Genomic DNA, 27,769 nt, shown 5'->3' on the forward strand with positions numbered 1-27,769 from the left:
GCTGATTTGTGAGACAGCCGACGACGTGATGACGTCACTGATTCCGGAAGTGGAGAAGCGGCGTGCTCCTGCTGCTCCGACACCACCACACAACAACAACAACAACAGCAACCATGAGAGCCATCGTTCAGAGGGTCACCAAGGCCAGCGTGACAGGTGAGATTCAACCCGGCAGGAGCTTAAAATATGCAGAAACTAAACGGAAGCCGCTAACGAACGTCTCCAGCACCGCCGGGCAGCCGCGTTAGCATTAGCATCCCCGGCTGGAATGAATGAGACTCGGCGCAGAGGCGCTGCTGGAAGCAGCTAAAGCTCCTGGGAGAGCCGGCTGTCGGCCCCGCAGCTCCGGGGAGAGCCGGGCATTAGCCCCGGAGCTCAATCCGGTGTCCAGACTGAAAGCTGCTCGTGTTCCATCTTCAACATTGAATTAAAAGACATTTCTCACAAATCTCACAGCAGAACCTCTCAGAGCACACGTGTAATAAAAACTGCCTCGATCCTGTGAGATTAAAAGTCTTTTTAAATGTACCTAATGGGGCAGATAAAGAGTTGCTTGAGTTAAATTTTGCTAATTTGTGCAGAATAAACAAGTTATTATTGAGGGTTTATTTTGTAGTGTTGAGTTTTTGTCCTCATGTCTTTTGGAGAAACTTTCCTCTGTAGATTTTTATCCATTTTTGTGTGAATTTGTGTGCGTGAGGAGACATGAGACACTGTTGATGAGTGACGGAGGTGCGTTCAAGGGTCCTGGGGAAAAAAAGATTGATGAAACTGATGTGGTGTATCTGTGGTCCTCTGTGTGCAGTGGGAGACGAGACGGTCAGCTCCATCGGACGAGGACTGTGTGTGCTGCTGGGATTATCAGTGGAGGACACACAGAGGGATGCAGACTACATGTGAGTGTGTGTGTGTGTGTGTGCGTGTTAAATGCGTCTGTTGCATGTATTGCGTATTAACTAGAGCTGGAATACAGTCCGACCCAATCACCCGATCTCCTCCACTTTTTTTCCCCCAGCGTGCGTAAGATCCTGAACCTGCGTCTGTTCGAGGACGAGAACGGGAAAGCGTGGAGTAAGAGCGTGATGGATCGGGAGCTGGAGGTGCTGTGTGTGAGCCAGTTCACCCTGCAGTGCGTCCTGAAGGGCAACAAGCCCGACTTCCACACCGCCATGCCCACAGAGAGCGCCCAGCCCTTCTACAACGGCATCCTGGACAGCATGAGGAGCTGCTACAAACCCGAGCTCATCAAAGGTGGGTGTTATGTCATGATGTGACTGTGATGCTGCTATAATTTACAGCTGAAAATCCAGGGTATATAGAGCATCTTCCCCCCCACTAACTCATGTAACGTAATCTGAAGTTAAAGAGAGAATCGCTCAATGGACTCAGTTTCTCCTGGTCACTCACAGAAGTGTGTTTGTTGACGTCCCGTCTCCTGGAAGCCGTCGGAGGTCAGTTTGAGTCCCTGAACGCAGCGGTTTGTCGACTTTGCGGGCTAATTAAAGACGGAAGCGTCCGCCCACTCGCCGGCCCCCGTCCACACTGCCGCCGCGAGGAGGGCCGAACTGGGTCGGCCCACCGGGGAGCAGGTGAGGAGAACACCTCGTCCTGGAGAGGGAGGCGCCAGGTCTCCTAATTAGTGCCCTCCTCCAGAGAGGAGGAGTGACGACTCGGCACTTTGTCCCGGAGACGATCTCATTAATCTCACAGAGGGACGGGAGAAACACGTCACATCAGACGTCCCGTCGCCATAAGACCTCCTTCCTGTCAATGTCAGACTTCCTGTCTTCATTTTGAAGTGACGTCCTTCAATCCAAGGTGAAGCTCAGACTGATCATCGATCCATCGATATAGCTATACATTCTCTCTCTCTCTTACTAATGTGTGTGTGATATATACATTCTTATGTCTTCAATATTGTATGTAATTCTTATTGTATACATTTGAATATATAAAGCTATATTTTTAATAAAGGCAGGTCATTATATAAGTGGAGTGTCAAATATTGGGGAAAGGGGTAGGATTACATACATTTTAGTTCTTATGCCTTTTCAGGCATGTCAATTAGATATTATATTATATATGTATATACGTGTGTTTATAGAAATGTGTGTGTAAATGTCTATTTTCTGTGAATATGTTTTTGTAAAATACAAATGTATTTATTTACATTATCAATAAGAGTTTAAATGAGGACATATGTGTGCAATTGGAGTATATATATATATATATATATATATATATATATATATATCTACGTCAATATACAAAATGTGTTTGCACACTTGAATTGTCACATGCCTGGAATGAATGAATTTAATCAATAAATATATTTTATCACGACTTCCTGTGGGAACATTTGGATTTATGAATCATATGCCGTCCCTCCGTATCGCCGGAGCAGCTGAGGGTTACGTTTGACGTTCGGTTTGTCTCGGGACTAAGTTTGTCTCCGACCCGTTTGTCTTTCCAGACGGGAAGTTCGGTGCCTTCATGCAGGTCCACATCCAGAACGACGGCCCCGTCACCGTGGAGCTGACGTCACCCGGCGGACCCTCCGACCCCAAACAGGTGGAGTCAAAATTTTATCTATATTGAAACCACCTTTTTTAATTTGTCAGTAGTTTTTTTTTTTTTTTTTAATGAGAATTGATGATCATACATGATACATATTTTTTATTAGGTGGTGCAGTGGTCAGCACCCATCTTCCTCTTTCATTGGTGTTTTTGCTTTTTCTCATCTTTGTCCTCTTGTTTTTCTTCCTCCTCTTCCTCTTCGTTATCCTCCTTGTCCTCCAGTTGTCTTTAAAGGCCCTAACCCCCCCCCCCCCCCCCCCACAAAAGTTGAGCATGAAGAGGAGGTGAAACAGTCTTTCGAATGTTAATCTGTGTTGTGGATGTTTTTCTGCGGGGGGCCGAGGAGCCGCAGCCAAGACTGAACATGAGGGATAAAGGGAGAGCCAATCGGCTCAGCTTGGCACTGGACGGGTGGTATGGGGGGGGTGAGGCGGGGGGGGGGGGGGGGGGGGGGGTGTTGAGGCCACAGCTAACAGACAGTGTTCCTTTCTTTCCGTGACTCTGCGCTCGGTGTCCAGCTGAAGCTGAGCGTTTCCTCCAGATCGGCCGCCGATAACCAATCAAACGGCTTCTTTCATCACGACGTATAAGGCCGCCTCTATCTGGTCCGTGTCGGCGCAGAGCCGGCCTGACGTCACACAACATATAAATTAGAAACGATATGTAAAGGATTCATTTTCCCCCAAAAGATTCTGAAATCTTGTCCGTGGACGAGTCGTCCTACAACCACCGCTACGACCCTCTGCCCTCAGGCCCTCTGCCCTCAGACCCTCTGCCCTCAGACCCTCTGCCCTACGACCCTCTCCCCTACGACCCTCTGCCCTACGACCCTCTGCCCTACGACCCTCTGCCCTCAGACCCTCTGCCCTCAGACCCTCTTCCCTACGACCCTCTGCCCTACGACCCTCTGCCCTCAGACCCTCTGCCCTACGACCCTCTGCCCTACAACCCTCTGCCCTCAGACCCTCTTCCCTCAGACCCTCTGCCCTCAGACCCTCTTCCCTACGACCCTCTTCCCTACGACCCTCTGCCCTACGACCCTCTGCCCTCAGACCCTCTGACCTCCGACCCTCTTCCCTAAGACCCTCTTCCCTAAGACCCTCTGCCCTACGACCCTCTGCCCTACGACCCTCTGCCCTCAGACCCTCTTCCCTCCGACTGCGCGTGCAGAAGTGAAGCTATTTTCGCGATCGTTGCGTTACGGAAGGCAAGGAAGGCGGTGAGTCCAGAGAGCAGGATGGATGCAGTGGTGTGGCACCGGCGGTCTGCGGACACGCAATGCAGAAAGTACAGAGGAGCTTTTAGGAAACAGACCAGTTCTATGCTGCTGCTCGTCACAGTTTGTCGACTCGTTCACGTATTTATTGCTGCTTAACGACTCGTTTTAAACTTTTAGCTCATGAATAATTTCCCTGGCGTGTGATGATGAGCTGCATACCTGCCTCCTCGACACGCAGAGGAGGAGGGGGAGGGGGAGGAGGTGGTTTGGTGCGGGGGTGGGGGGGGGGGGGGTCTCTGAGTGTTTATTGTGTGATGAGACAAAAGACTGATTGAGGGATCATGTGGAGCTGAGACAATCTGCAGATGCAGACTGAATAAAGGCTCCTCAGAAGTGGAGACTCACTCTGCATCTCCACGTCACCTTCACTGGGTCACACTCCGCCTCCTGGCTGTTGGTAAAAATAAAAAGACTTACTTAGGCCACATCCGCACAACGGAAAAAAAACAAAACAATCTTTTTTCTCCCCAGCCTTCTCCAAAAAAAATCCGTCAACACGTCACTATGAACTTGGCTCAACAGGCTGCAGGGCTGTAGTGCACATGCCAGGCCTCTAGGGGCGCTGTGACACACTGAACACACCAAAAATGTCCCCACTCTGGGACCCGTGTTAAAAAATAACCTGTTTTCACGCTTCTAAAACCGCCTCATGAGGACGACAGGCCAGAAACATCTGGTTCAGGTGAACCAGATTCCTGGTGTGGACGGACCCGGAGAGAAATTGTTTACAAAAGTGAAAATGTGGCCCGTCTTGGCCTGCTGGAGTTTCTTTTCACACGCCGACTGTGACTCTTCCATGTCTGTGGCTCAGTGAGGAAAGGAGCCGGCGTTGACCAAGCGGTGTTTCCTCAGCTGTCGAAGCAGGAGAAGCAGCAGCAGAGGAAAGAGAAGACCAGGTCTAAAGGGGCCTCGGAGTCGGGCAGGGAGAAGGGCACCCCGCGGCCCCGGCCGGACCCCAACGCCAGCAGCGGAGCGGAGGGTGACGTGTCGTCAGAGAGGGAGCCGTAAACCAGGTGAGCATTCCCACTTCCGTGCTGCAGGGGGCAGCAGGGAGCTTTCATCTCAAACATGGTCCAGGGTGCCATTTTTTTTTTTTTTTTTGCCCCATAGATTTTCTACGATTAACTCGTCCCACACCAAAAAGCACATCAAAACATGTGGAGACTTTTGGAATAGTGTGATATGACTTTTGTTAACAATTTGGCAAAACCATTTCTGCAAAAATCGCCAGTCGAAGTTTATTGGATTTTGTAGAAAAACAAAATGTCATTTTAAATTTCCAAGTTGGTATTACTATTCATGAGTGTTTGAATATGTTAATATTTCTTTTTTTCCCCCCACTTCAGGCCGATGCAACAATGTAAACGTAATAATAGAGGTGTGGCGTTGCCATGGTTACGCAGTCACAAGCTGTGGTTGCACACGATGCTTGTCCAATCGTAGTGTTCTGATGTAAAATGTGCAGTAAAGATTCAAGGAGAATCAAATAGTTGATGTTGCACTTCCCCCAAGTTGACACTAGAGGGCAGTGCAACGAGTAGAAGAAATAACCAAAAGAAAAGAACCTCTGCACACAAGTCTGTCTGGTTTCATTATAAAAACAAGCGACAGCGCCCTCCTGTGGCCCGGCATACTAACTACATCGTTGCCACTGCAATATATATATATATATATATATATATATATATATATATATATACCTTTGTAAAAAATGTTTACATCTAAATGTAAATATTAAAGACTTGGAATCAAACCTCTTATGTTATAAAGCAGATTACAGCAGTAAAGCTATTTCCTCCGCTGCAGATGTTGCTCCGGGACGTGACGGCGGGGCCCCGCCTCCCTCAGGAAGAAGCCCCTCCCCCTCCCCGACTCTCACGCCCGCCGGCGGAGCGTCCCACTTCCTGTGTCCTTCGTCCCCCCCCCTCCCCCGCTCCGGGTGAGCGCGTCCTGAGCCGAGTCCTCAGCTCCTCTGCAGATTTACGGGAGTCGAACACGGCGTCTTTCCACCACGTCGTCCTGTCCTTCGTGTCCACGTTTGTGTCCCGGACCCTGAAGCGGCTGGACGTTCAGAGCAGAGACTCATTGACGATCTCCAGCGACTCTGCTGAGACTCGGCTCTCCGCTACATCGAGGATATTTGTTCGATCTGAAGTCGTTGCGACAAAACACAAAAACAAATCGTCAAATTATATCTTTCAGGCCCCGCCCCCCTTTTTCTTTTTTTTTTGCACCTTCTTTCCCTGCATCTATTTGCACTTCATGTGTTGCACTTAAAGGTACATTATGTGTCATGACAGTAATGTTGCTTTTAGGCACTGGGTGGCAGCAGAGAGTCACTCACTGCACCATCTGGTGGTACACGCTGGTATTACCGGGCCGCGGGTTAGCTTGTTTGCGTGTTTGAATACGTGTGTTTCTCTGCCGCAGTCTGATTATTCTCAACTTGGTTTTGGAGCAACATCGCTCCTTTTGAAGCATGCTACTGTTTTCAAGAAAACAACCGTCTTCTGAATGTCGAACGTGAAAACGCAAAGCAAATAATAAACAATATCGATATTTGCCCGGTCGTCGCTTTCTGTACTATTTCCTCCTGACCGGAGGGACACAGGTGGGTTATCGCAGATCCTTTTGTCAACCTCATTTCCAAACTTTTTGAAATAATTGCAAAGTAATGGCATTTTTTTTATGAAATCTGAGTTCTTTAACCACCCCCCCTTCCTCTCCCCCCCACATTTCCTGACTGATCTAAATCTTCTCTTGTTTTCCAGGAGAAAGTTTTATCAAAGACGAATTGTTTGTCCTTATTTCACCACCTGGAGCATCTTTACTGTCCCAACTTTAGCTTCTCTTTACCTTTTTTTTTTTTTAGTTCATGGAGACTATTCCTGGCCATGTGTACCCCCCCCCCCCCCCCCCCTCCGCACCCCATTTCCCCCCCTGAGCCGAGGCTTCTCCAGCGGAGAGGAGTTGGACCTGACCCAGATATGTCTGCTCCTCTGCTGCAGTGCTCCTCCTCTGCTGTACCTGGTTGCACCTCCCAGTTACTTTCCTGTTACTTTGAAATGTATTGCAAACAAGAGCACAAGATCAGACGATATGTTGGGAAATTTTCATTTTCTACCGAAACGAAATCAAATTTTTTTTAACAATTTTCATCCGTTTTTTGAGATCTCTTATTAACAGACGGACACAAATAAATACAGATGATTTTATAACCTTGGCGGAGGTAATAAGAAGTAACTAGTTACCAGGTAACTTAACGTCAACGTTTAAAATATTAAAAAAAAATTAATAAAGAATAGTCTCCCCCCGTCTCCGCCTTAATGGTTCGGCCCAATTTCCTGCCCGTGGATCAGCTGACCCGCTGCGCCGAGCGGCACAACTCCAGTAGTGCTGTTACTTTCACAGTTACTGCTGCTAAAAAGTAACTAGTAACTTGGAGAAGTTTCTGCGTTCATGTTGTTTGTACGTGAGAAAACGGGTAAAATTCCAGACATTCTCCTACATCTGAGGCCTGTTTCTGGTGTGTGTGTGTGTGTGTGTGTGTGTGTGTGTGTGTGTGTGTGTGTGTGTGTGTGTGTGTGTGTGTGTGTGTGTGTGTGTGTGTGTGTGTGTGTGTGTGTGTGTGTGTGTGTGTGTGTGTGTGTGTGTGTGTGTGTGTGTGTGTGTGTGTGTGTGTGAGACCACTTTGTCAAGCCCACTGGCTATGGAAAAACAATTTAACTGGATTTAATTTGTAGCCCTCCTCCTCCTCTTCCTCTTCCTCCTCTTCCTCCTCCTCCAGGTTTTTCTTTGTGAGGTTAGGAACTCATCTTGTCCACTAACTTTCTGCTCAGTTCGAGCTCCATTCCGCAGCTTCACATCTCTGTAGCTTTGCAGCTGTCGAGTTTTTACCGCAGCTACAAGGTTCTGAGTCGTGTCGGGCTTCCTGCTGCAGCTCTGCAGCTTTGTCGCTCAGCAGCTTTGTAGCTCTGCAGCGATGAAGCTCTGCAGCGATGAAGCTTCCAAGATCTCTAGATTTGCATCTTTGCAAGTTTGTAGCTCCGACGGTCATCATCTATGACTCTTTGAAGATCAGACATGAAGCTCTGCAGCCATATTTACAGCTTTGAAGCACGGTCGCTTTGAAGCACGGTTGCTCTGCAGCGACGAAGCTCTGCATCTCTGCAGCTCTTCAGTTTCACACTTTTCTAGTTCTGTAGCTTTGGAGCTCTGCAGCTATGAAGTCGTGTCAGACTCCGTGTCTGCAGCTGGACTTTTGGCGTTCGGTCGCTTCACGGTTTTTGTAGTTCTGCAGCTCTGAGGCTCCGGAGCTCTGCAGCGGGCCTGGAGTCATGCCAGTGCTCCTGTTGCAGCTTTGCAGCTCTGTGGCCTTTCTGCCGTGCAGCGGGCCTGGCTAACCCTAACCCTTACCCTAACCCTAACCTAACCTAACCCTAACCCTAACCTAACCTATCCCTAACCCTAACCCGACCCGACCTACCCTAACCCTAACCCAACCTACCCTAACCTAACCCAACCCTTACCCTAACCCTAACCTAACCTAACCTAACCCTAACGACAGGACTCCTTCAGAGGAAACGTTTCTCCTCAGGACCACTTCCTGTGTGTCGCTCTGTCGTCGCTGCTCAGGGTGAATTTACATCTGAATAAAACGGCAGCGGCCTCTTTTTACTTGTCTTGATTCGTACAAGACGGCGTGAAGACCGAGGAGCTCGCGTCTCGTCCAGTTGTCCTCCGCCTGTCCTCCGCCTGTCCTCCTGAGAGCACGACGACTTCTCCTCCTGATTATCTCCAGACAGCTGACAACAGTGATCAGAACAAACATTACCTCTTTATCTCATGAGGACACGAAGAACAGCAGCTCTTTTTTTTTTTTTTAGTTCACTCACACAATCACACAGCGAGCTGAAAGAGTCCAAACTTCCTCCTATTCTGCTCACAGATCGTCTCAATCCTGAAGATACGAAGCATCAGAAACCCTCCCTGAGCATCTATTTCAAAATATATATATTTTTTTTTTACAATTTGAACACAACACATGGTATTTCTCATAAGATCTGAGGGGAAAGTTAAGCTGTTTCGTGATTCTCAGCTTTAACGTGTGTCTAAACGGTCTAATCTGGTTCAGTTGTGCTGTCCCACAATGTAATCTGTTACTGGGAACCCAGATTAGTAAACCGACATTCCACGTGTGGTGATTGGCTCTTGTTTTATGACTCCAGGATTAGATAATGTGACACAAGTCTTCACATTTTGTGATTTTTTTTACTCCGCCTGGAGGTAAAAACGCACCAGTTTGTGATGATGTGAGGTTGACGAGCTCATGAGGTTGCTGCAAAGTGAATTTAACCTCTGAAAAGTCAAAGTGACAGGTTTAGTTTTTTTTTGGTGATTTTTATTCTTTGTTGTCTTCTGCAGTCCGAGGAGGAATTTTTTTTTTTTTTTTCATTTCCAAGTGTTGCGAGGCGCTTCCCATGAAGGGTTAATAAAGCACAATCAAACAGTGGCCCTGAGCCTGCACAACTTTTTCCACTCTTGCTGGAAACTTTCCAGAGCTATTTATACGAGTCCTGGGGCCCGGCGGTCCACGGACCCCCACTGGAGTGTGGTTTTCCTCCAGAATTGTGACCCGGTGGACGGATCTGCTGCTGCTGCTGCTGCTCTGGGATCAGATCTGGACGACTTGTACGAAGCGCCACACAGCTAATCTGCCCCGGACTCTGATGCTCCAACGGCATCTGAACACAGACAGGCTGTATCTCTTTGAAAACATCACTCCTGGTAGACATGGAAGGAGTTTTATTATTAATATTATTAATATTATTACCGTTATGTATTAATAACACAAGGTCAAATGTGAAAAAAGAAATTATTCAAATAAGTATGATGTTGATGATAAGCTTCATTTATAACCTACAATCCATTATAAAACTCATGAAATCATCAAACCTCCCAAAATACTACATAATGACGGTCTTGTGAGACTTTGTGATGAGTTACTGTCACTTATAATAAAGATTATGTTGAAAAAATGTTTTAAAAAAAAGAGCAAACTAACATAAAAAAATAAAGAAATCTCAAGTAACTCTTTAGCAATAACTAATATACTAATTATGAAATAATAATTATAGTGCATACTGCTTTATTACAGATCTATGAGTATTTGTAATTATTTACTTTCACTCCTTTAAGACTTGCAAAGTAGATTACAAGGTGGAAACTGTACTTCAGGGAGACTACAAATGGCTATTGATACCCACAAAATAGGTATTTGGAATAAATAACCAGTAGTACAGTAGATTACATGATGTAAATTACATTTATGAGTGATGAGTTATATGCCATAATAGTTGCAATAATATGAAATAGCTTTCTTCCTCTCGTTACATTTTTACCAGTAGATTACTTAACTACTGTATTAAAAGTATAATATCCCCCCCACACACACACACACATACAGAAACCCTGTCAAAGTGAGGAGCTGTCATGACCTTCAGCAGCTGCGATAACTGTGATATTAGTATTGAGTTACTTCAGTAATGCGTTACTTTATATTGCGTGACTGAAGGAGTGAGGGAGTGAAGGCGTGAAGCCCCCCCCGCCCCCAAGGACCATGGACGCGTCCGTGGGGCTCTCGCGCCGCCGCCACTCGCTTCCTTTCCTCCCACTTCCACGAGCCGCTTTGATCATGACATAAGATCAAAGCGCGAGCGCGCCGCTCCCCGCGCAGAATCCCAACTTTTTTTTTTTTTTTTTTTACCCCCGCACTCTCTCTCTCTCGCTCTCTCTCTCTCTCTCTCTCTCTCTCTCTCTCTCTCGCTCGCTCGCTCGCTCGCTCTCTCTCTCTCTCTCTCTCTCTCTCTCTCTCTCTCTCTCTCTCTCTCTCTCTCTCTCTCTCTCTCTCTCTCTCTCACTGCGGGGCACTCTCTCCCAGCCCCTTCCCCGGGACAGAGGTCCGCTCCGCGGGGCTCCAGGAGAGGGGCAGCTCGGTGCGGCAGCGGCAGCCTCAGCCTCTCTTCTCTTCGGAACATGATGGACGTGGGAGCGGCGGAGGACCGGAGCTCTCTCCCCGGGAACCGGCGCCCGGGCCGGGCCGCGCGAGCGATGGCGAGCCGGGGGAAGGTGAAGGCGAGGCGGGGACGCAGGAAGGAGCTGCTCCTCCTCCAGATCTGCGTGTTCGGGGGTCTGCTGCTGCTGGTCCGGGGCTTCTCCTCCGCGACGGGACACCCAGGTGAGGAGGAGGAGGAGGAGTAGGAGGAGGAGGAGGAGGAGGAGGAAGGCTTCACCTCCTCAGAAACACACTATAACATTCCGATATGTTGGTAATCTCCAGTGTTACTAGAGTAACGCGTTACTCCAGAAGTGGAGACGCTTTCAGTCCACAACCAAACTCCTCCGAAAACGGGAGAATAAATTAGTCCTTAAAGATAAACAGTCATTTTTCCAATACTTTCATGAGTATTTTGTTCAAAGATGTGATCTTACTCCTACTTTATTACAATTGACACAAATCGATCCATTCATCTAACTTCTAAAACACAGTAACTGATTACAAATACTCACATTACCACTACTGAGTTTGACTTTTGGAGTACTTTCAACGTTAACGGATGGAAGTAACTGATTACAAGCACTTTTAAATACTTTTTTATGAAAACACGTGATTTTAATCTGTATATATTTTACCCATTTAATCTAAACCATGTAGAACTTTCATAATCCCAACGAGTAGAAGTAATTAATTACTCACGTTACTGTATTAAGCTTTTGCTTTTGCATACTTTTACCTGAATAGATACTCCCCCCCCCCCCCCCCCCCCCCCCAAGTAGGTCATTTTAATGTTATACAGCATCTTCCTCCTATAACTTCAGATTATAGAGCATCTTCCTCTCACAGGTAACATCGTCACAAAACGACACCATTTAAAATAGAACTAATCAGGATTAGATCGATTTCCTTCCATTCGCTCAACTTCCACCTGGCGAGTGAGACGGAGGGCTGCATGTTCTTCCTCCTCGTCTCATCTTCATCCTCGTCTCATCTTCATCCCCGTCTCATCTTCCTCCACGTCTCATCTTCCTCCTCGTCTCATCTTCATCCTCATCTCATCTTCCTCCTCGTCTCATCTTCATCCTCGTCTCATCTTCATCCTCGTCTCATCTTCATCCTCATCTCATCTTCCTCCTCGTCTCATCTTCATCCTCGTGTCATCTTCCTCCTCGTCTCATCTTCATCCTCGTCTCATCTTCATCCCCATCTCATCTTCATCCCCATCTCATCTTCCTCCTCGTCTCATCTTCATCCTCGTCTCATCTTCATCCCCATCTCATCTTCCGCTGAGAACGGCGTCTCTCTTTGCACAGATGGAAGCTCTGCATGAATATTCAAACACTCGTGATTTGTGCATCATCGGAGAGACTGTGATGCACACACACACACACACACACACACACACACACACACACGTCTAATGCACTTCCCTGGTGGTGTTCTCGTTAACTCTTAATCCGCCGCTGGAAGATCAATTAAAGTTGATTATTTATGACGCTCTTAATGAAGTTCTGCCAAGTCGGGTCTGACGTCGCTGTGGACTGGAGGGAGACATTCATCATTCCCACACTCCTCTTCCTCACTCCGGAAGAGGAAGAGGACAGAGGGGGAGGAGAAGGAGCAGGATGAGGAGGAGGAGAAGGAGGATGAGGGAGGAAGAGGAGGAAGGAGGATGATGAGGTGGAGGAGAAGAAGCAGGATGAGAAGTAGGCCGAGTGTGATGAGGAGGAGGAGGAGAAGGAGGTCGAGGGTGAGGATGAGGAGGAGGATGAGGATGAGGAGCAGGCAGAGGAGGAGGTCGAGTGTGAGGATGAGGAGGATGAGGAGCAGGCAGAGGAGGAGGTCGAGTGTGAGGATAAAGAGCAGGCAGAGGAGGAGATCGAGTGTGAGGATGAGGAGGATGAAGAGCAGGCAGAGGAGAAGGTCGAGTATGAGGAAGAGGAGGATGAGGAGTAGAAGCAGGATGAGGGGGAGGAACGAGGAAGCGGAGGATGAGGAAGAGGAGCAGGCAGAGGAGGAGAAGGAGCAGGATGAGGAGGAGGTCGAGTGTGAGGAAGAGGAGGAGGAGGATGGACCGGGGTGGGACGCTCGTCCCGCTGCGCTCTTTGAAGTATGAAATGAATTCAGAACTGTTGCTGCTTTCTGGAAGAATGTGCAGATGTAGCCACAGTGGGACCCCCTCCCAATCCCCCCCCCCCCCCCCCCCCAACACACACACACACACACATAAGAGGATTTTGTTTTGGAAAATGATGAAGTTTCACGTATGACCCAGGCAGGAGGCGACGCCATACAGACACATCTGGGCCTCCGACTGCTTGCAGCTCCAGAGCAAAATGATTTTAAGGCGTTAAAAAGACGATACCTGCAGAACAACAGCGAGTCCAAGTCGTCACACATGTGACGTGATTTATAAACAAAACCAACAAATAAAAAACTCTTTAGGAGCTTCATAAATCGGATGTTTCGTTGGTGAAAGAACGCAGAACGCTCAGGCCGCTGCTGCTTTATCTCACCGATGTTAAGAAGCAACTTGTATTGAGACGTACCATCTGTGACCAGTAGGTGTCACTGTTGTCACGTCGTGAACTCACTTGTTATGAATATTGGCCGAGCTGTGGAGTCGTTTTAGATTAGTTTAAGACCCATTTCAGGCTAGTTTTAAACTCCTGCTGGTTTGAGACGACTTTAGTTTGTTTAACTTTACTAGGTTGGGACTAAATTCATTATTCTCCACTATGAGAATCGGACAAGCTGTGGACTAGTATTAGATAAGTTTAAGGCTTGTTTCACAGTATTTTTAAAGTCGGTGCAGCTGGAGATCAAGGAGATCAGCATCTGTTGCCATGGAGATGCTCTCTGACTCCCTAACTGACCTTCCGAGTTAGTATTGATACGAGCTAACAGCTATATCACGCTAGCAATGCTAACTCGGTTCTGCAAACAAATGTGGCGAAGATCTGCGCTCTACCGAGTGTAGCTCTAGTTTTGGACTCGTTTTGGACTCGTTTAGGACGAGTTTTGGACTAGTTTAGGACGAGTTTTGGACTAGTTTTGGACTAGTGTTAGACTAGTGATGGACTAGTGATGGACTAGTGTTGGACTAGTTTTGGACTAGTGTTGGACGAGTGTTGGACTTGTGTTGGACTAGTGTTGGACCTGTGTTGGACGAGTGTTGGACAAGTTTTGGACTAGTATTGGCTAGTGTTTGACTAGTGTTGGACTTGTGTTGGACTAGTGTTGGACTTGTGTTGGACTAGTGCTGGACTAGTGTTAGACTAGTGCTAGACTAGTGAAGGACTAGTGATGGACTAGTGTTAGACTAGTGCTAGACTAGTGAAGGACTAGTGATGGACTAGTGTTAGACTAGTGTTAGACTAGGGATGGACTAGTGTTAGACTAGTGATGGACTAGTCTTTGTTTACAGCAGTTTTCCGACACAGGAAACTGATACGTTCCTAAACGTGTAAATTGTCGGTGTGTAATGTGACGTAAACGTCTCCTTGTCCTCCAGGTGCGGCGGCGTCGGGCGGCGTCGGCGGCGGGGGGGACGTCCTGCTGGTGGGGAGGAGGCTGCTGCAGGAGACGCTCAACAGCAGCCTGGAGGAGGCGGAGGAAGCAGCCGGCAACTGCACCAGACCAGGTGAGAGAGACGGAGACGGGATGAAAGAAAGAGGACACCCCCCCCCCCCCCCCCCCCAACTGACTCTCCCCACCCCGGAACAAGGCAGAAACAGAGGAAAACAAATCTCTCTCCGCCCGCATCTCGTCTCTCCACCCACTGCGTCTCCTCATGCTAACGCGGGGCTAACCCAGATTGTAAGGTCAGATGATTTCCCATGAGCAAGTCGCTGCAGCCGGCGGTGAGATTCCAGCTGCCTCAGCGGTTCTATCTCTCCCTCTCTCTCTCTCTCTCTCTCTCTCTCTCTCTCTCTCTCTCTCTCTCTCTCTCTCTCTCTCTCTCTCTCTCTCTCTCTCTCTCTCTCTCTCTCACCGCTGAGTTTCCCCTCACGTCCCACAAACAGGCCACATCCATAAAAGCAGCTCTCATCTCGTCACCAGCGGGTTTGAAAAACCTCAAACATACTTGTAATCTTTATTCACTGTAACTCAGAAGGCCTGCAGGGATTAGAACCTCTCACTTCTGTCTGTCTTTAGACCTGGAGGTTTGAACACTGCTCAGGTTGTTAGAGGAGGAAGATGCTCTACAATCTGGATGTTAGAGGAAGAAGATGCTTTATAATCTAGATGTTAGAGGAGGAAGATGCTCTATAATCTGATGTTAGAGGAGGAAGATTCTCCATAATCTGGATGTTAGAGGAGGAAGATGCTCTATAATCTTATGTTAGACGAGGAAGATGCTCTATAATCTGGTGTTAGAGGAGGGAGATGCTCTATAATCCAATCAGCACTAAACCAACAGTTTTTAGAAATGTAAGATAATTGCTAATCCAGCATGCTAATGCTAATCACAGGCTAATATTGTTGAAAGCCTCAGTCAGCAGGACTGAAAGAGCGTCTTCGGCTAACGCTAATGCTAATTGCATGACATCCCGAGGTCGTCTAAAAAAAAACATCATCGTCGACAGGGTCAAAGGTCAACCTATTCTCTCCTCATGCTGATTAGGCACTGTAGCCTCTGGCTGCTAGATTTAGCACAGGCGCCCCCTGGTGGCCCCTCCCAGAGGAACCAGTCACCTGGAGTCGCCCCCTCCGGTGACGTCGGCTCTGTGTGGAAGGAGCCGGAGCCTTTATCCAACCTTCGACTCGTTTAGAGCCAATTCAGTATTAATTTGAGTTCTGGACTGTGTTTTTTAAACTAGTTTCAGATCTCGTTAAGCTGGTTTCATACAGGTTTTGGACGAGATCAGGAGTATCCTTGGACCAAGTGTTGGTTTTCAACGGTTTTCCAGGTCGTTCCAGGTCAGTTTAAGACGAGTTCAGACTAGATATGGGACGTTTAGAGATTTTACACTGGCGTCTGGCCACTTTAAAGATAGTTTTTGGCATTTTATGGAATATTTAATAATAATTTTACACTGGAGGGATCTTGTTCTTGACATTTTTGGTGACGCTCCGGGGGTGGGGAGGAGTCCGACGCCTCCACAGCGTGAAGCCACGGCCACAGCGTCATGGCCGACCGGCGTCATCGTCACGATAATTTTGAACGCGTGTGGCTTTAAAGAGGGGAAAGAGTTGTAGCGCCGTCACAATCACAGTTTACAACTCGCCGTAATCAAGCTCGGCACTCGGCTATCAGTGTAATCATGTGGCAGCTCGTGTGTGTGTGTGTGTGTGTGTGTGTGTGTGTGTGTGTGTGTGTGTGTGTGTGTGTGTGTGTGTGTGTGATGAGGAAGTTTCCCACCATGAGCTGGGAGGCTGCAGCGCGACTCCGCCGGCTGATTGTGGCCTGAAATTAGTGAGCTGCTGATGGAGGAGGCAACCAGAGAGGGAGCTCCTCGTCTGCTTGTGTACCTCCACCCCCCCCAACCTCCATCTACACCCCCCCCCCCCACCTCCACCCCCCTACCACACCCGTGTCACATCCCCCCTTCATGATTTTAATCTTCAGGATCCCGCTGCTCCAGTTGATTTCACAGCACCCGCCCTCTTCCATCGCTCATTTATCAGTTGGAGGAGAGAAGACGGGAAACTGGAGGGGATGACTCACAATGCTGTGTGTGTGTGTGTGTGTGTGTGTGTGTGTGTGTGTGTGTGTGTGCGTGTGTGTGTGTGTGTGTGTGTGTGTGTGTGTGTGTGTGTGTGTGTGTGTGTGTGTGTGTGTGTGTGTGTGTGTGTGTGTGTGTGTGTGTGTGTGTGTGTGTGTGTGTGTGCGTGTGTGTGTGTGATAGTTGTCAGATGCTCCTCTTGATTTCGTCAAGCCTTTTGTCCAAACTTTGACATTCAACACGGCGTCCCAATTTAATTTTTAAATTTTTTTGGGTGGGGGGGGAACTGTAGTTTTTTACGGAGCCTCCGAAGGGACATGGAGAAAAAAAAACAACTATCTCGAGATCTCGCAAAAGCATGTCCTTTCACAGAGCACTGCTTGAATGTCTTTATATTTTAGGCCGATTTCAAAATAAAACCCTCGTCCGGGTGGGTGTCCTCCAGTAGCTTTAGCTTCTCTCAACAACATTGGGGGGGTACGGTGTCTCTGAAAGGACAAACTTAGTCGATCACAAACACGCTGCGCATTATATAACAATATAGTTTAGGGGCCTTCAGGGGCTCCGTAGGTTTTGAAGGTTAAAATGTGCGTCATCTAAAGTCTCTGCGGTTTTCAGTTTTTGCTGTTGACTGCTAGCGAGTTAGCTCGTTTTTCACCAGGTGATTGGAAACGACAGAACTTCAACCTCCAGCGTCGTTCAATTGTTTCACTTTGTCTGTTTTTGAAGCAAAAAAAATGTTTCTGACTGATATTTAAACACGTCAACGCTCCACAGAATAACTTCACACTAGTTTTAAATTGCATTCTTCGCAGCTTGAGACGGGTTTATGACCGGTTTTGGACGAGTTAAAGTAGTTAACCGGTAGTTTGACATTAGGTTTGTTTCCGGTGAGAATCGGACGACGGCTTTGGTCCAGTTTTAGACGAGTTTGCGAGTCGTTATGCGGTTCATTTCAGACTAGTTTTGAACTGGATTGAACGCGTAGTTTATGAGTAGTTTTGGACTTGTTTAAAAGCTCATTTCAGTCACATTTTGGACGAGCTCTGGACTGGTTTGGGACAATCCTTTCAGCTGTTTTCAGGCCAGTCTGTAATCACAGACTGGTTTCGTGGACGTTTTGGACGAGTTCAAGAATAGTATAGAAGTAGTTTCAGACCAGTTTGAGGCCAGTGTTAGCTTTTTGACTAGTATTTTAACAACTTCAAACCAGTTTCTGTAGGCTAAGAGTAGTTAAACACTAGTTCTATGCTGTTTTTGGATGAGAATCAAACTTTTAGACCTGTTTTTGACCAATTTTCAATTATTTTATTTTGCGTATTTTAGCAAAAAACATTTTTTTAAGAGACCTAGAACAATTTGAAACATTCTCGGTGCAGAGTAGCTTGAGACGAGTTTCGCCCGGTACCTTTTATTAGATGAACATGCAGCACAAAGTACATCTCACAGTTCAATTATTCCAATTTACTTTTGATTGTTTTGGGCAAAGCGCCGCTATTCAAGCGCGCTAACGCTAATCACAGCCGCTGCGGACAAGATGTTAATGCTAATGCTACTTACATGTTGTTTTGAGTTCAGGGTCAACAAGAAGCTCTTATAAACAGGAGATTGGACAAATAAAAATCATCACTACTTCGGAAACAGTTTCAGCTGATGCTAAAGCTAGGAACTATCCATGTCAGCTGGACTCTGCCGCCTTCGGCTGTTTTCAAGTAGCACTGCCGCTGAAAACATGATTAACTGTATCCAAGTAGCTAATTTACAACAGTAATCAGTTACCGACGAACCGCTTTCGATGACTTCCCTTGTTTCCATGGCAACAGGAATGGATCATGAGATGAAAGGTTTGTTTTGGGGGGAATTAGATGTGTTCAGTCCAAGTTTTTAACTGATGGGGCTTGTTGCCTTTTCAGATTTTGAACAGACGCGCTCTGACCTGGAACACAGGTGGTTACTGTACCTCCTCCTCCTCCTCCTCCTCCTCCTCCTCCTCCTCCTCCTCCTCCTCCTCCTCCTCCTCCTCCTCCTCCTCCCGATCATCTTCCTCCTCCTCCTCTTCCCTCCTTCCAGGACATGAGGCCTCCGTGACTTAATCAGGGCTTCCCTGTGAAGAACGAGCGGCGCTTCGCCCCGACCCTGTTGATTAATGCACCACAGAGCGCTGCTTTCCGTGTAATCTCCAACCCGATGGGGACGAGATGAGACGGTTCTCCTCCTCTGGGATTGTTCTCGTACTTCAGCGCCTCTCGCAAAGAAAAAAAATCACATGAAAATTTGTGTCTCGATATAGACGTTGACTTTGGACGCATTTTTTGGGGGTTTCTCGTCCCTCCGGGGTGAGAGTTGTGAGGCGTAAACTGCCCCGATACTGAAAACACCAGGTTAGCCTCGCTGATGTCGCACTGGAGTTGAGTTCTGTGACTCAGGCCCCGCCTCCTTCCCCCCATTGACCAATCAGTGCAAAGCTCAGCTGACAGCTAAGTAATGAAATAAAAACTTCGATTTTATTATTATTTTTTTTTATCATAATTTACCCTGCTGTTATGAAGAGGAGTTAGTTGTAGTTAAGTTAAGTGAAATCATAACTATTAAGACGCTAAAGCTAACGTCAGTCATAAGGAGCCGAGCACAGAGTGACAGCAGTTTCACCTTCATCGGATGACTCCTTCATCCCGATTCCCTCCTTCCTCCCTCCTTCCTCCCTTTCCTCTGAGCGGAGGAGAACTTTTTCAGTTCCTCCTGCTGAATTATGGAGGATGTTTGCTGGAAGCGTTAGTCACCCAACACGGCGTAAAAGATTCATCCTGCTCGTGCGACTGCGAGCTTTGTGGAGAAAGACGAACGTCCACAAAACAGGCACGCAAGTGTTTCTGGGCTCAGAGTCACAGTCGCGTCGCCACGGGTCTCGTTTAAGTGGAACTTTCTGAAAACGCTCCGTCTTCACGGAGACGGCGGGAAACGCTGCGACTGCACATGAACACCACAACCAGAGTAATCAGTATTTACACACATGCTCAGGAGGCGGACAATAAAGACAATGTTTCCTCCAGAGCGTCATGACTCCCAGTCCATATTCTCATGGGACTTAATTAATGTAATGAAACCAGCTCAGTGAGACTTTCAGTCGCATAACTTTTAGAACGCGGGATCCTCGACGGTGGATGAAAGCACCTATAGCTGAAACCCTGAGATGAAAGCATCCCAGTGTTGCTTTGACTCCGCGTGGCTTTCCTCCTGTGTTTTTCTTTCCCCTGGAAACGTTCCTTTCTCTCCCTCCGCAGTTTGTTCTCGCTGTTTGCCCAACTCCTCGTGGCTTTTTTGGACTCCCGGCCCGTTTGGCACGACGTCGCCTCCGTCGCCGCTTTCGTGTGTGACTCTCGCTCTTCCCCCTCCTTGTTTATCGGAACCTGCTGCCTCAGTGGTCGTACAGCTGCGTCCTCCCGCCTCCTTTAAACCTGACAACCTCGCGCGTTACATAAGAGCCGGCGGCTATTTATGCTGCGCCGCAACAAGGTCATATAGTGTGTAACATCTTCTGCTATTATTCACGTCAGGTGAAGTCAAACACGGGAGGAACACGTCCGCTCTCACCGGCATACAAAACCCCAGGAGACTATAAAGTAAGCTCTGGACGGTTTCCCAGGTGTCCTCCATTAACCTCAGAGCAGACAAAGACTGGGGCCCCATGTGGTGGTGCCCCTCCCCCTCGCCTCAAAACCTCAAGTTGGAAACCTACTTATGTAGACTATAAAATGTTTTAAATGAGATGTTTATAAGCAGTTACCTGGTAATGATTGGTAAATAAAAGACTGAAAGTGACCAGTTGCTGAGTGCAGAGGAACCCTGTGTCAATTAGGTCCCAAACGAGTTTCCAACTAGTTTCAATAATGTGTCAAACTGGCCTGAAATGCTGCGTCTTTCTGCGCGATCCTGTTGAAGGAAGAAATCCGCACAGACTTCAGTAGTCGCTCCGGGTCGCGATCACATCCACATGGATCGAAGACCTGAGGGTCACGCTGACCACAGCGTCAGCACCGCTTTCTTTCCATAATGCATCCCGGTGCCACCTGGACCTGGACCTGGACCTGGACCTGGACCTGGACCTGGACCACGTCAGCAGGGCCTGCGGGTTTGGAGACGTTCTCGTCCAGCCGCTGTCAAACGGGCTGAAATCGTCATGTTTTTTTGTCTCTGACAGAAACTTTGAGGGCGAAATGTTCACCTGAGCAGTGATCGATCCCGGCGGTCATAATGTTCTGGCTGATGGGGCGTAAAGTCACTTCACTCCCTGAATGCAGCAGTGATGTCGGTTTTCCACCACTCTGAGTCACACACACACACACGCTAAACCTCACCAGAGGAAGATGCTGTGCGTTGCCGTGGTTACACACTGTTTACCAGTGAGTCACGGCATCCTGCTGACCTGGTGGTGGTGGTGGTGGGCGGTGGCGGCGCTCCAGTGTTTGTGGCTCTGATTGAGCCCGTTGATGAGCAGCAGTGTGACGCTGCAGCAGCTCTGAGAAGTCCTCTGTCCTCTGACACCGTCGCCTCGGAAGACTTCGTCTACTTTGTCGAACACGCAAACTGTAGACAAGTGCAGGAGAGAGAGAACAGGCAAGAGAGAGAGGGACTGACTGATGCTGGCAAAGAGACTGATATCAGAAGCCTCCTAACACCTTTCCTTAAGTCCTTTAAGGAAGCCTCCTAACACCTTTCCTTAAGTCCTTTAAGGAAGCCTCCTAACACCTTTCCTTAAGTCCTTTAAGGATGCCTCCTAACACATTCCTTAACCCCTGACGTCATCCAGGGGTTTGAGGTAAAGTCAATAGACGAGGAGAAAGGAGGGACTTTTCAGACCCCTTGAAGTCCAGTTGCTGCTTTGATCTCTACTTGTGGTAATAGTTGTTTACATGTTAGAACACGTTGCGGCGAGACGTTTAGTTTATTTTACCTCCCGCTTCTTTCTTCTATCACAATCGGCGGGCCACCGCTGAGCTAACTTCCGTGAAAAGCCTCCCGGAGCTGCGCTTCCACGTCTCCTAGCCTCAAACGGCTTCACGACTGAGCGGCTTCATGTCGCCGCTTTAAATAAGTCAATAATTTTACTAAATCAGGAGGGAAGCGTCTTTGTTTCCTGTGTTCAGGACGACGGCGTCACGCCTCGGTGAACTTAGTCCCTCTAAGACAAGTTTATACGCCAGCTGTGCTTTTTTTTTTTTTTTTCAATTATCGAGAGATCAGATGAAAAACAATTGAAATGTGTCTGTGCAGATCCAGACGCTCCAAAGAGCTGAGAGGAGGAGAGGAAAAAAAACAAAAAACACTGAGGGACAAAAGTAGAGACACAGTGACAGAAGTAAAAATAAACCCAGTGTAACTGCTTCAGATCTGAGATCAGATTTATTCAGTCAGAGGGAAGATTTCACACGGAATAGCATCCTTTTTATTATAAAAATACATTTTCTTTGTGTGCATCTCAGGCTTTCTTTTCACTTCTCGGCGGTTCTAAGCACAGTTTAAATGTGTCAGTTTTTTTTTTTAACATTGCACCTGCTTTGCATCGCAATCTTATGTCATTTTAAAAGTGAAATATGCCTTGAAGCGAACTGGAAACTTTACTTTCAAGCAGAGGAGTCGACTTCAGTTTGATTAAAAATGATTATGATTAAAAATGGAGGAAATACTGGTTGGAGTCACGGCAAATATGTGGAGGAAGTGAGCTCGGGTCAGGTTAGGACCGAAACACCGTGGAGGCAGCATCGTGCTGCGGGGCTGCTTCTCTTCAGGAACGTGTCCTCCTGCGTTAAATTCCTCTTTAGGAGCTATATTGTGTTGTATTGACTGAACGCACTTTAAATGAGAAGAAGAAGACGTCCCCTCCGCGCATGATTAGCCGGCGAGGAACGATGGCGTTGGCGACGCGCTGGACGTGGTCCAGCCGGCGGCGGTGTGTGTGATGTTCGTCCTCAGAGTGGAGCCCTGAATTCATTAATGACACACTCAGCTGTTATTTATCACCACTGCAGTGCCACAAACCTGCTAATGGAGGTCACACACACACACGCACAAACACACACACACTCAACTCAACTCAACTTTATTTATAAAGCGCTTTAAGCAGCCGTAGCTGAGACAAAGTGCTGTAGAGCTTTACCTCAGCTTTTTTTGTATCGCTACGTGGACTAGCAAGCGCGCTACGAGTGTTTTGATATATTTTCTAGCCTGGATTCTATATGTTTAGCGTGACCGGGTGACCTCACCAAGATGGCGGCGCTGTAGGCACGTCAAAGGCATTGTAGCGACTATTAAGTTAAGGAAACTAAAGGGTTAGCTTCAAGGCTAACACCACCTACCGACAGTTTACATCTCTCAACACGTTATCGTCCAATTCAAGTAAACTAAAGTGAATGTGTGTGTGTGTGTGTGTGTGTGTGTGTGTGTGTGTGTGTTGTGGTGTGTGTGTGTGTGTGTGTGTGTGTGTGTGTGTGTGTGTGTGTGTGTGTGTGTGTGTGTGTGAAATCCTTAAATCCTCTCTTCATCTCTTCAGCCTTTACTCCAGAGGTCGGCACCAAAACTGTAACATATATGCTTAGTCATCAGGAGACCGCAAAACAGCAGCGTAGACACACACACACACACACAACACACACACACAGACACACACACACACACACACACGGTCCCAAATCAGCCAGCGGGTTGCTGGCCCGTTTCCATAGCAACAGCTGAAAGTATTATATCATCAGTAAGAAGGGAGCAGGGCAGAAAGTTGGAGTCCAGACAGACACACACATAACATGTATATACACGCAGGTCCCAAACTGACCCCCGACCCCCCCCCCCCCCCCCCCCCCCCCCCCCCCCCCCCCCCCCCCCCCCCCGCCCCCGACCCCCCCACCGCTGGGTTTTTGCAGCATATGGAGACACGATGTTATGTAAGAGCTACCAGAGGTGACATCAGTTGACACAGCGGAGGAGCGCCGTGATGGTCACACTGGTTCACCCTCATTAATTCTATAATTCTAATGCCACGGTCACACAGTGGCGTCTTTTACGAGGACCAGTGTGTGACGTTTGGCAGGTTAAACTGGAGAATAACGCAAGGTCGTTCCTCGAAGACGCTCTGGATGTTAGCTGAAGTTGCGACAGCTAGCGGAGGAAGGTGCTCTACCATCTGCACCATCGAGCGCCAACGTGAACGCTAACGGTGTTGGATGTGAAGTGAGCCTCAGAAAATGAGCTTCGCCCTTCATTTTTAGCGCACGAATGCTAATCACAGCGGGTAGAAGAGGCTCACGGGTTCATGTTGCCGTCCGGGTTCGTTCAGCGTTAATGAGCCGCTGCTGTCGTGAACAGGAGTTTAGCGAAAGGCAACCCTTCAAGGTAAAAGCTTCAGCTAATGCTAAAGTTAACAGAGAACAGAGACAGAGAGAGAGAGAGAGAGAGAGAGAGAGAGAGAGAGACAGCAGCTCTTGTTATAAATGTCGTTCACGACCATAATTAAAAATAATGTATTTTTTTAATTATCCGTGACTTTTGGATTGCAGCTCGTAGCGTCACAGGAGCTAGCTAACAGCTAACAGCTAATGCTGCTTCGCGTTCATCCTAATGGAATTAGCTTGTTTCTGACAGACGCATTGAACTGAATGAGAGACTCGTCTCTGGTTTGTGCTCATTAGGCTGAAATCTTAAAGTAGACGTGTAATTATTACGCTGCATGAAGCAGGTTGTGGTGGAAGGAGGCTGTAGCGGGTGGGGTGGGGGGGGGGGGGGTGAGGGGGGGCTCCCTGGCTCTTTTTTTTAATATTTAAACAGCAGAGATTGCAGGAATTCCCCAAAGACTCCCAAGCGTTGCTCCACCTTTTCAACTCCATCTCCGTGTCGGACATAAATAGCTGTGCGAGATGCCGCCAGTGTCCGCTGGGATTCAAAGTGTGGACGCAAGGCGGCCGAGACCGCCGGCGATCTGCAAGACACGGCCCTCCTCTCTAAAGCCACGACGGAAGGAGGAAAACAGCTCGGAAACATTTCGGTTAACTGCTAAAATTCCAATAATATTATACAATATATCAATTATATGAGAGGAAAAAGCTTATTTTATCATTTCGAGTCGTCTCAATCAGGATTTATTTGCTAGAATAATAGAAAAGGATGACCCCTGACCTCCAGATTTCCCTTGTCGCTGCCTAGAACTTAAATGTTAACTATTTGAAGTGTCTCTATACCGATTTGCTGAAACGTTACGGTAAAACGTACGGAGGAGATTCAAGACAGAGTCTCGTTGTGATTTTCCTCGACGTGTGAATCTAATGTTGAGAACCACAGGCGGCGCCGCAGCCCGGCGGCATGACGGTGCCGCCGCCGTGCTTTAAAGTAGAAGACTGCCTGCAAGTGGGTGAAGCAGGCTGATTACTGATTGATGCATCGACTCTGATTGTGCAGGAGAACAGAGGAACTGGGCAGCGAGTGAAGCGATGGAAAGCTGGTGCACCTCCAGCGAATGCGAATTCCTTATTCTCTGTCGTTTGTTTTGAAGAAATTGTGACCAAAATTGTGACCCCCCAGCTTGACACTGATATTTGTTTGATTAAAATGAGCGTCTTCCAGCTGAACATATTCATAAAATCCAGTGACGGCAGGTTGGATTGATAAAACAATGTTTCAGAGAGTCGCCCTCCTCTGAAGGTCTGACGACCAGCAGGAGTCGTCAGGCTCCAGGGAACAAAAGAAATCTGAGTGGATTCACTGTCATTTGAGACACAAAAAGATTAGAATTTAAATTTAAATTTAAAATCAGATTTCTGCAGGTTCATCGTCTGGATGAAGACGAGAGAGTCACTGTAGGAGGAATTCTATACGCTTTAAATCTCACAAGCTATTTTCAGAGGATCCATAATGTGTTTTGTTTTGTTTTTGTTTGTTTGTTTTTTTTGGGGGGGGGGGGGTCTGGTCCACTACCTGCAGACCACCACTGGTGCTCATGGGACGAAGGTCCCCACAGTCAGTACTTGACGTCAAGACTCCTTGGTTCCACCTGAATCTGCTATTTGTGTGTGTGTGTGTGTGTGTGTGTGTGTGTGTGTGTGTGTGTGTGTGTGTTTCAGCTCTGCACGAGTTCCCCACGGATGTGTTCACCCACAAAGAGCGAACCGAGGGAGCCGTGGCGCTGCACGTCCTCTGTGTGAGTTCACGCCGCCAATCAGACACAGTGGGGGGGGGGGGGGTCCAGTGTGTGTGCGTGTGTGTGTGTGTGGGGGGGGGGGGTTTGATGTCAGAGGCAGTGTCACCACTTACTGCCTCCAGCTGCAGAGCAGAGAAATGGTGAAATGATGTTACTTTTCTCTGCGTTTGTCATCCGAAGAACAACCTGAAATCTGCAGAAGAAAAGCGTCTCACGTCGCAGCTTATATATATTTTTCAATAAATCCCACAGTTTAGATATATTTGTCAATAAATCCCACAGTTTATATATATTTTTCAATAAATCCCACAGTTTAGATATATTTGTCAATAAATCCCACAGTTTACATAAATGTGTCAATAAATCCCACAGTTTATATATATTTGTCAATAAATCCCACAGTTTATATATATTTGTTCAGAAATCCCACAGTTTATATATATTTGTTAATAAATCCCACAGTTTAGATAAATTTGTTAATAAATTCCACAGTTTATATACATTTGTCAATAAATCCCACAGTTTATATATATTTGTTAATAAATCCCACAGTGAAGCAAAAGCCTCCAGACAAAAGCTCTGATCCCGTTTCCAAGTCCGTCGTAGATTTTTAGAAAGTGAATCCTGGTTTGACCTTCAGACGTCGAGGAGTCGGAGAAGCTTCATCGGTCATAATGTTCTGGCTGATTCCTCCAGTCTCATCCCCTCAATCCAGATTAACGCAGATTACATTAGACCCCCTCCTCCTCCTCCTCCTCCTCCTCCTCTTCTCTCCTTCCTCTTCCTCCTTCTCTTTTTCCTCTTCTTTCCTTCATCCTCTTTTTTCCTTCCTCCTCTTCCTTCTCCTCTCCCTCGTCTTCTCTTCTCTCCTTTTGGTTCCTCCTCCTCTTCTTTCCTTCGTCTTCTTCTTCCTTCTCTTCCTCCTCATCTCTCTATCCTCTACTTCTTTCCTTCCTCCTCTTCCCTCCCTCCCCATCTTCTCTCTTTCCTCCTTCTTCCTCTCTACTATTTGTCCTGTTTGTAAGGAAACATGCATTTGTGGGATGATCAGCAGTGCTGAAGACGTAGCGGATGAGAATAACAACCTTCAGAATAAACACGTTTTCAGCTCTGCTCGAGATTAGACTGCTCTGGATTAGACTACTCTGCTCTGGATTAGACTGCTCTGGATTAGACTGCTCTGTTCTGGATTAGACTGCTCTGGATTATACTGCTCTGCTCTGGTTTAGACTGCTCTGTTCTGGATTAGACTGCTCTGCTCTGGATTAGACCGCTCTGCTCTGGATTAGACTGGACTGCTCTGGATTAGACTGCTCTGTTCTGGATTAGACTGCTCTGGATTAGACTGCTCTGCTCTGGATTAGACTGCTCTGGATTAGACTGCTCTGCTCTGGATTAGACTGTTCTGGATTAGACTGCTCTGCTCTGGATTAGACTTCTCTGCTCTGGATTAGATTGCTCTGCTCTGGATTAGGCTGCTCTGCTCTAAATCAGCCCAAAGGGAGGAAAACCCGAACAGAAAACTCTTTTATATAAAATATGAACCTTAAAACATGCTGAAAGCATGAAAATCATAAGCCACCCGGAGGATCTTTAAAGGAATGTGCATATTTAAAATGAAAATATAAATTATAGAGTTAAAAAGTCGATGTTCATCAGGACGTACATCAGCGTCATACATGTCCTGCTGTTGTTCACCACCAGGCGGCGCTACGGAGTCGACTGTGATTTTCGAAACAGTATTTTTTTTTTTTTATTCAGAATAAAGTATCGCGTGATCACTCCACTGGAGCGATGCACAACTACAAAAAAAAAAACGTTTCCATGCACTCGGGCTGGCCTGACATCATTTATCCTGAGCTGCTGGGATCTGGTGGGTGACGAAGATCTGCTTCACTCCACCGCTCCCAGCTCCAGAACGCCGGCGTCAAATACAGTTCAGTCCAGAGGAAATATAGAATATTAAAATAGAGCCATGAAAACCTTAACAGCCGTAACCCCAGAGT

General features: G+C 47.4%; 2 protein-coding genes across 2 annotated transcripts in view; both read left to right on the top strand.

The window, feature by feature from the left end:
- The first annotated feature begins 25 nt into the window (after window positions 1–25).
- On the top strand, window positions 26–6,383 carry dtd1 (D-aminoacyl-tRNA deacylase 1). Its single transcript, XM_080494359.1, has 6 exons — window positions 26–156; window positions 806–896; window positions 1,016–1,251; window positions 2,474–2,571; window positions 4,709–4,869; window positions 5,663–6,383. The coding sequence occupies exons 1-5, from the start codon at window positions 114–116 to the stop codon at window positions 4,862–4,864; spliced, it is 624 nt and encodes a 207-aa protein (XP_080350485.1). The 5' UTR covers window positions 26–113; the 3' UTR covers window positions 4,865–4,869; window positions 5,663–6,383.
- Window positions 5,663–27,769, top strand: part of LOC308149233 (sodium/potassium/calcium exchanger 3-like) — a gene marked incomplete at its 5' end in the record, with an annotated part of 31,905 nt that continues 9,798 nt past the window's right edge. Inside the window, 4 exons of the mRNA XM_080520915.1 lie at window positions 5,663–5,998; window positions 10,814–11,093; window positions 14,428–14,556; window positions 25,687–25,763. Of these exons, the coding sequence (XP_080377041.1) occupies window positions 5,663–5,998; window positions 10,814–11,093; window positions 14,428–14,556; window positions 25,687–25,763 (822 nt within the window). The remainder of the gene's footprint in view (window positions 5,999–10,813; window positions 11,094–14,427; window positions 14,557–25,686; window positions 25,764–27,769) is intronic.

This window comes from Blennius ocellaris (genome assembly GCF_963422515.1).
Source record: "Blennius ocellaris genome assembly, chromosome: 3".
Classification (NCBI taxonomy): domain Eukaryota; kingdom Metazoa; phylum Chordata; class Actinopteri; order Blenniiformes; family Blenniidae; genus Blennius; species Blennius ocellaris.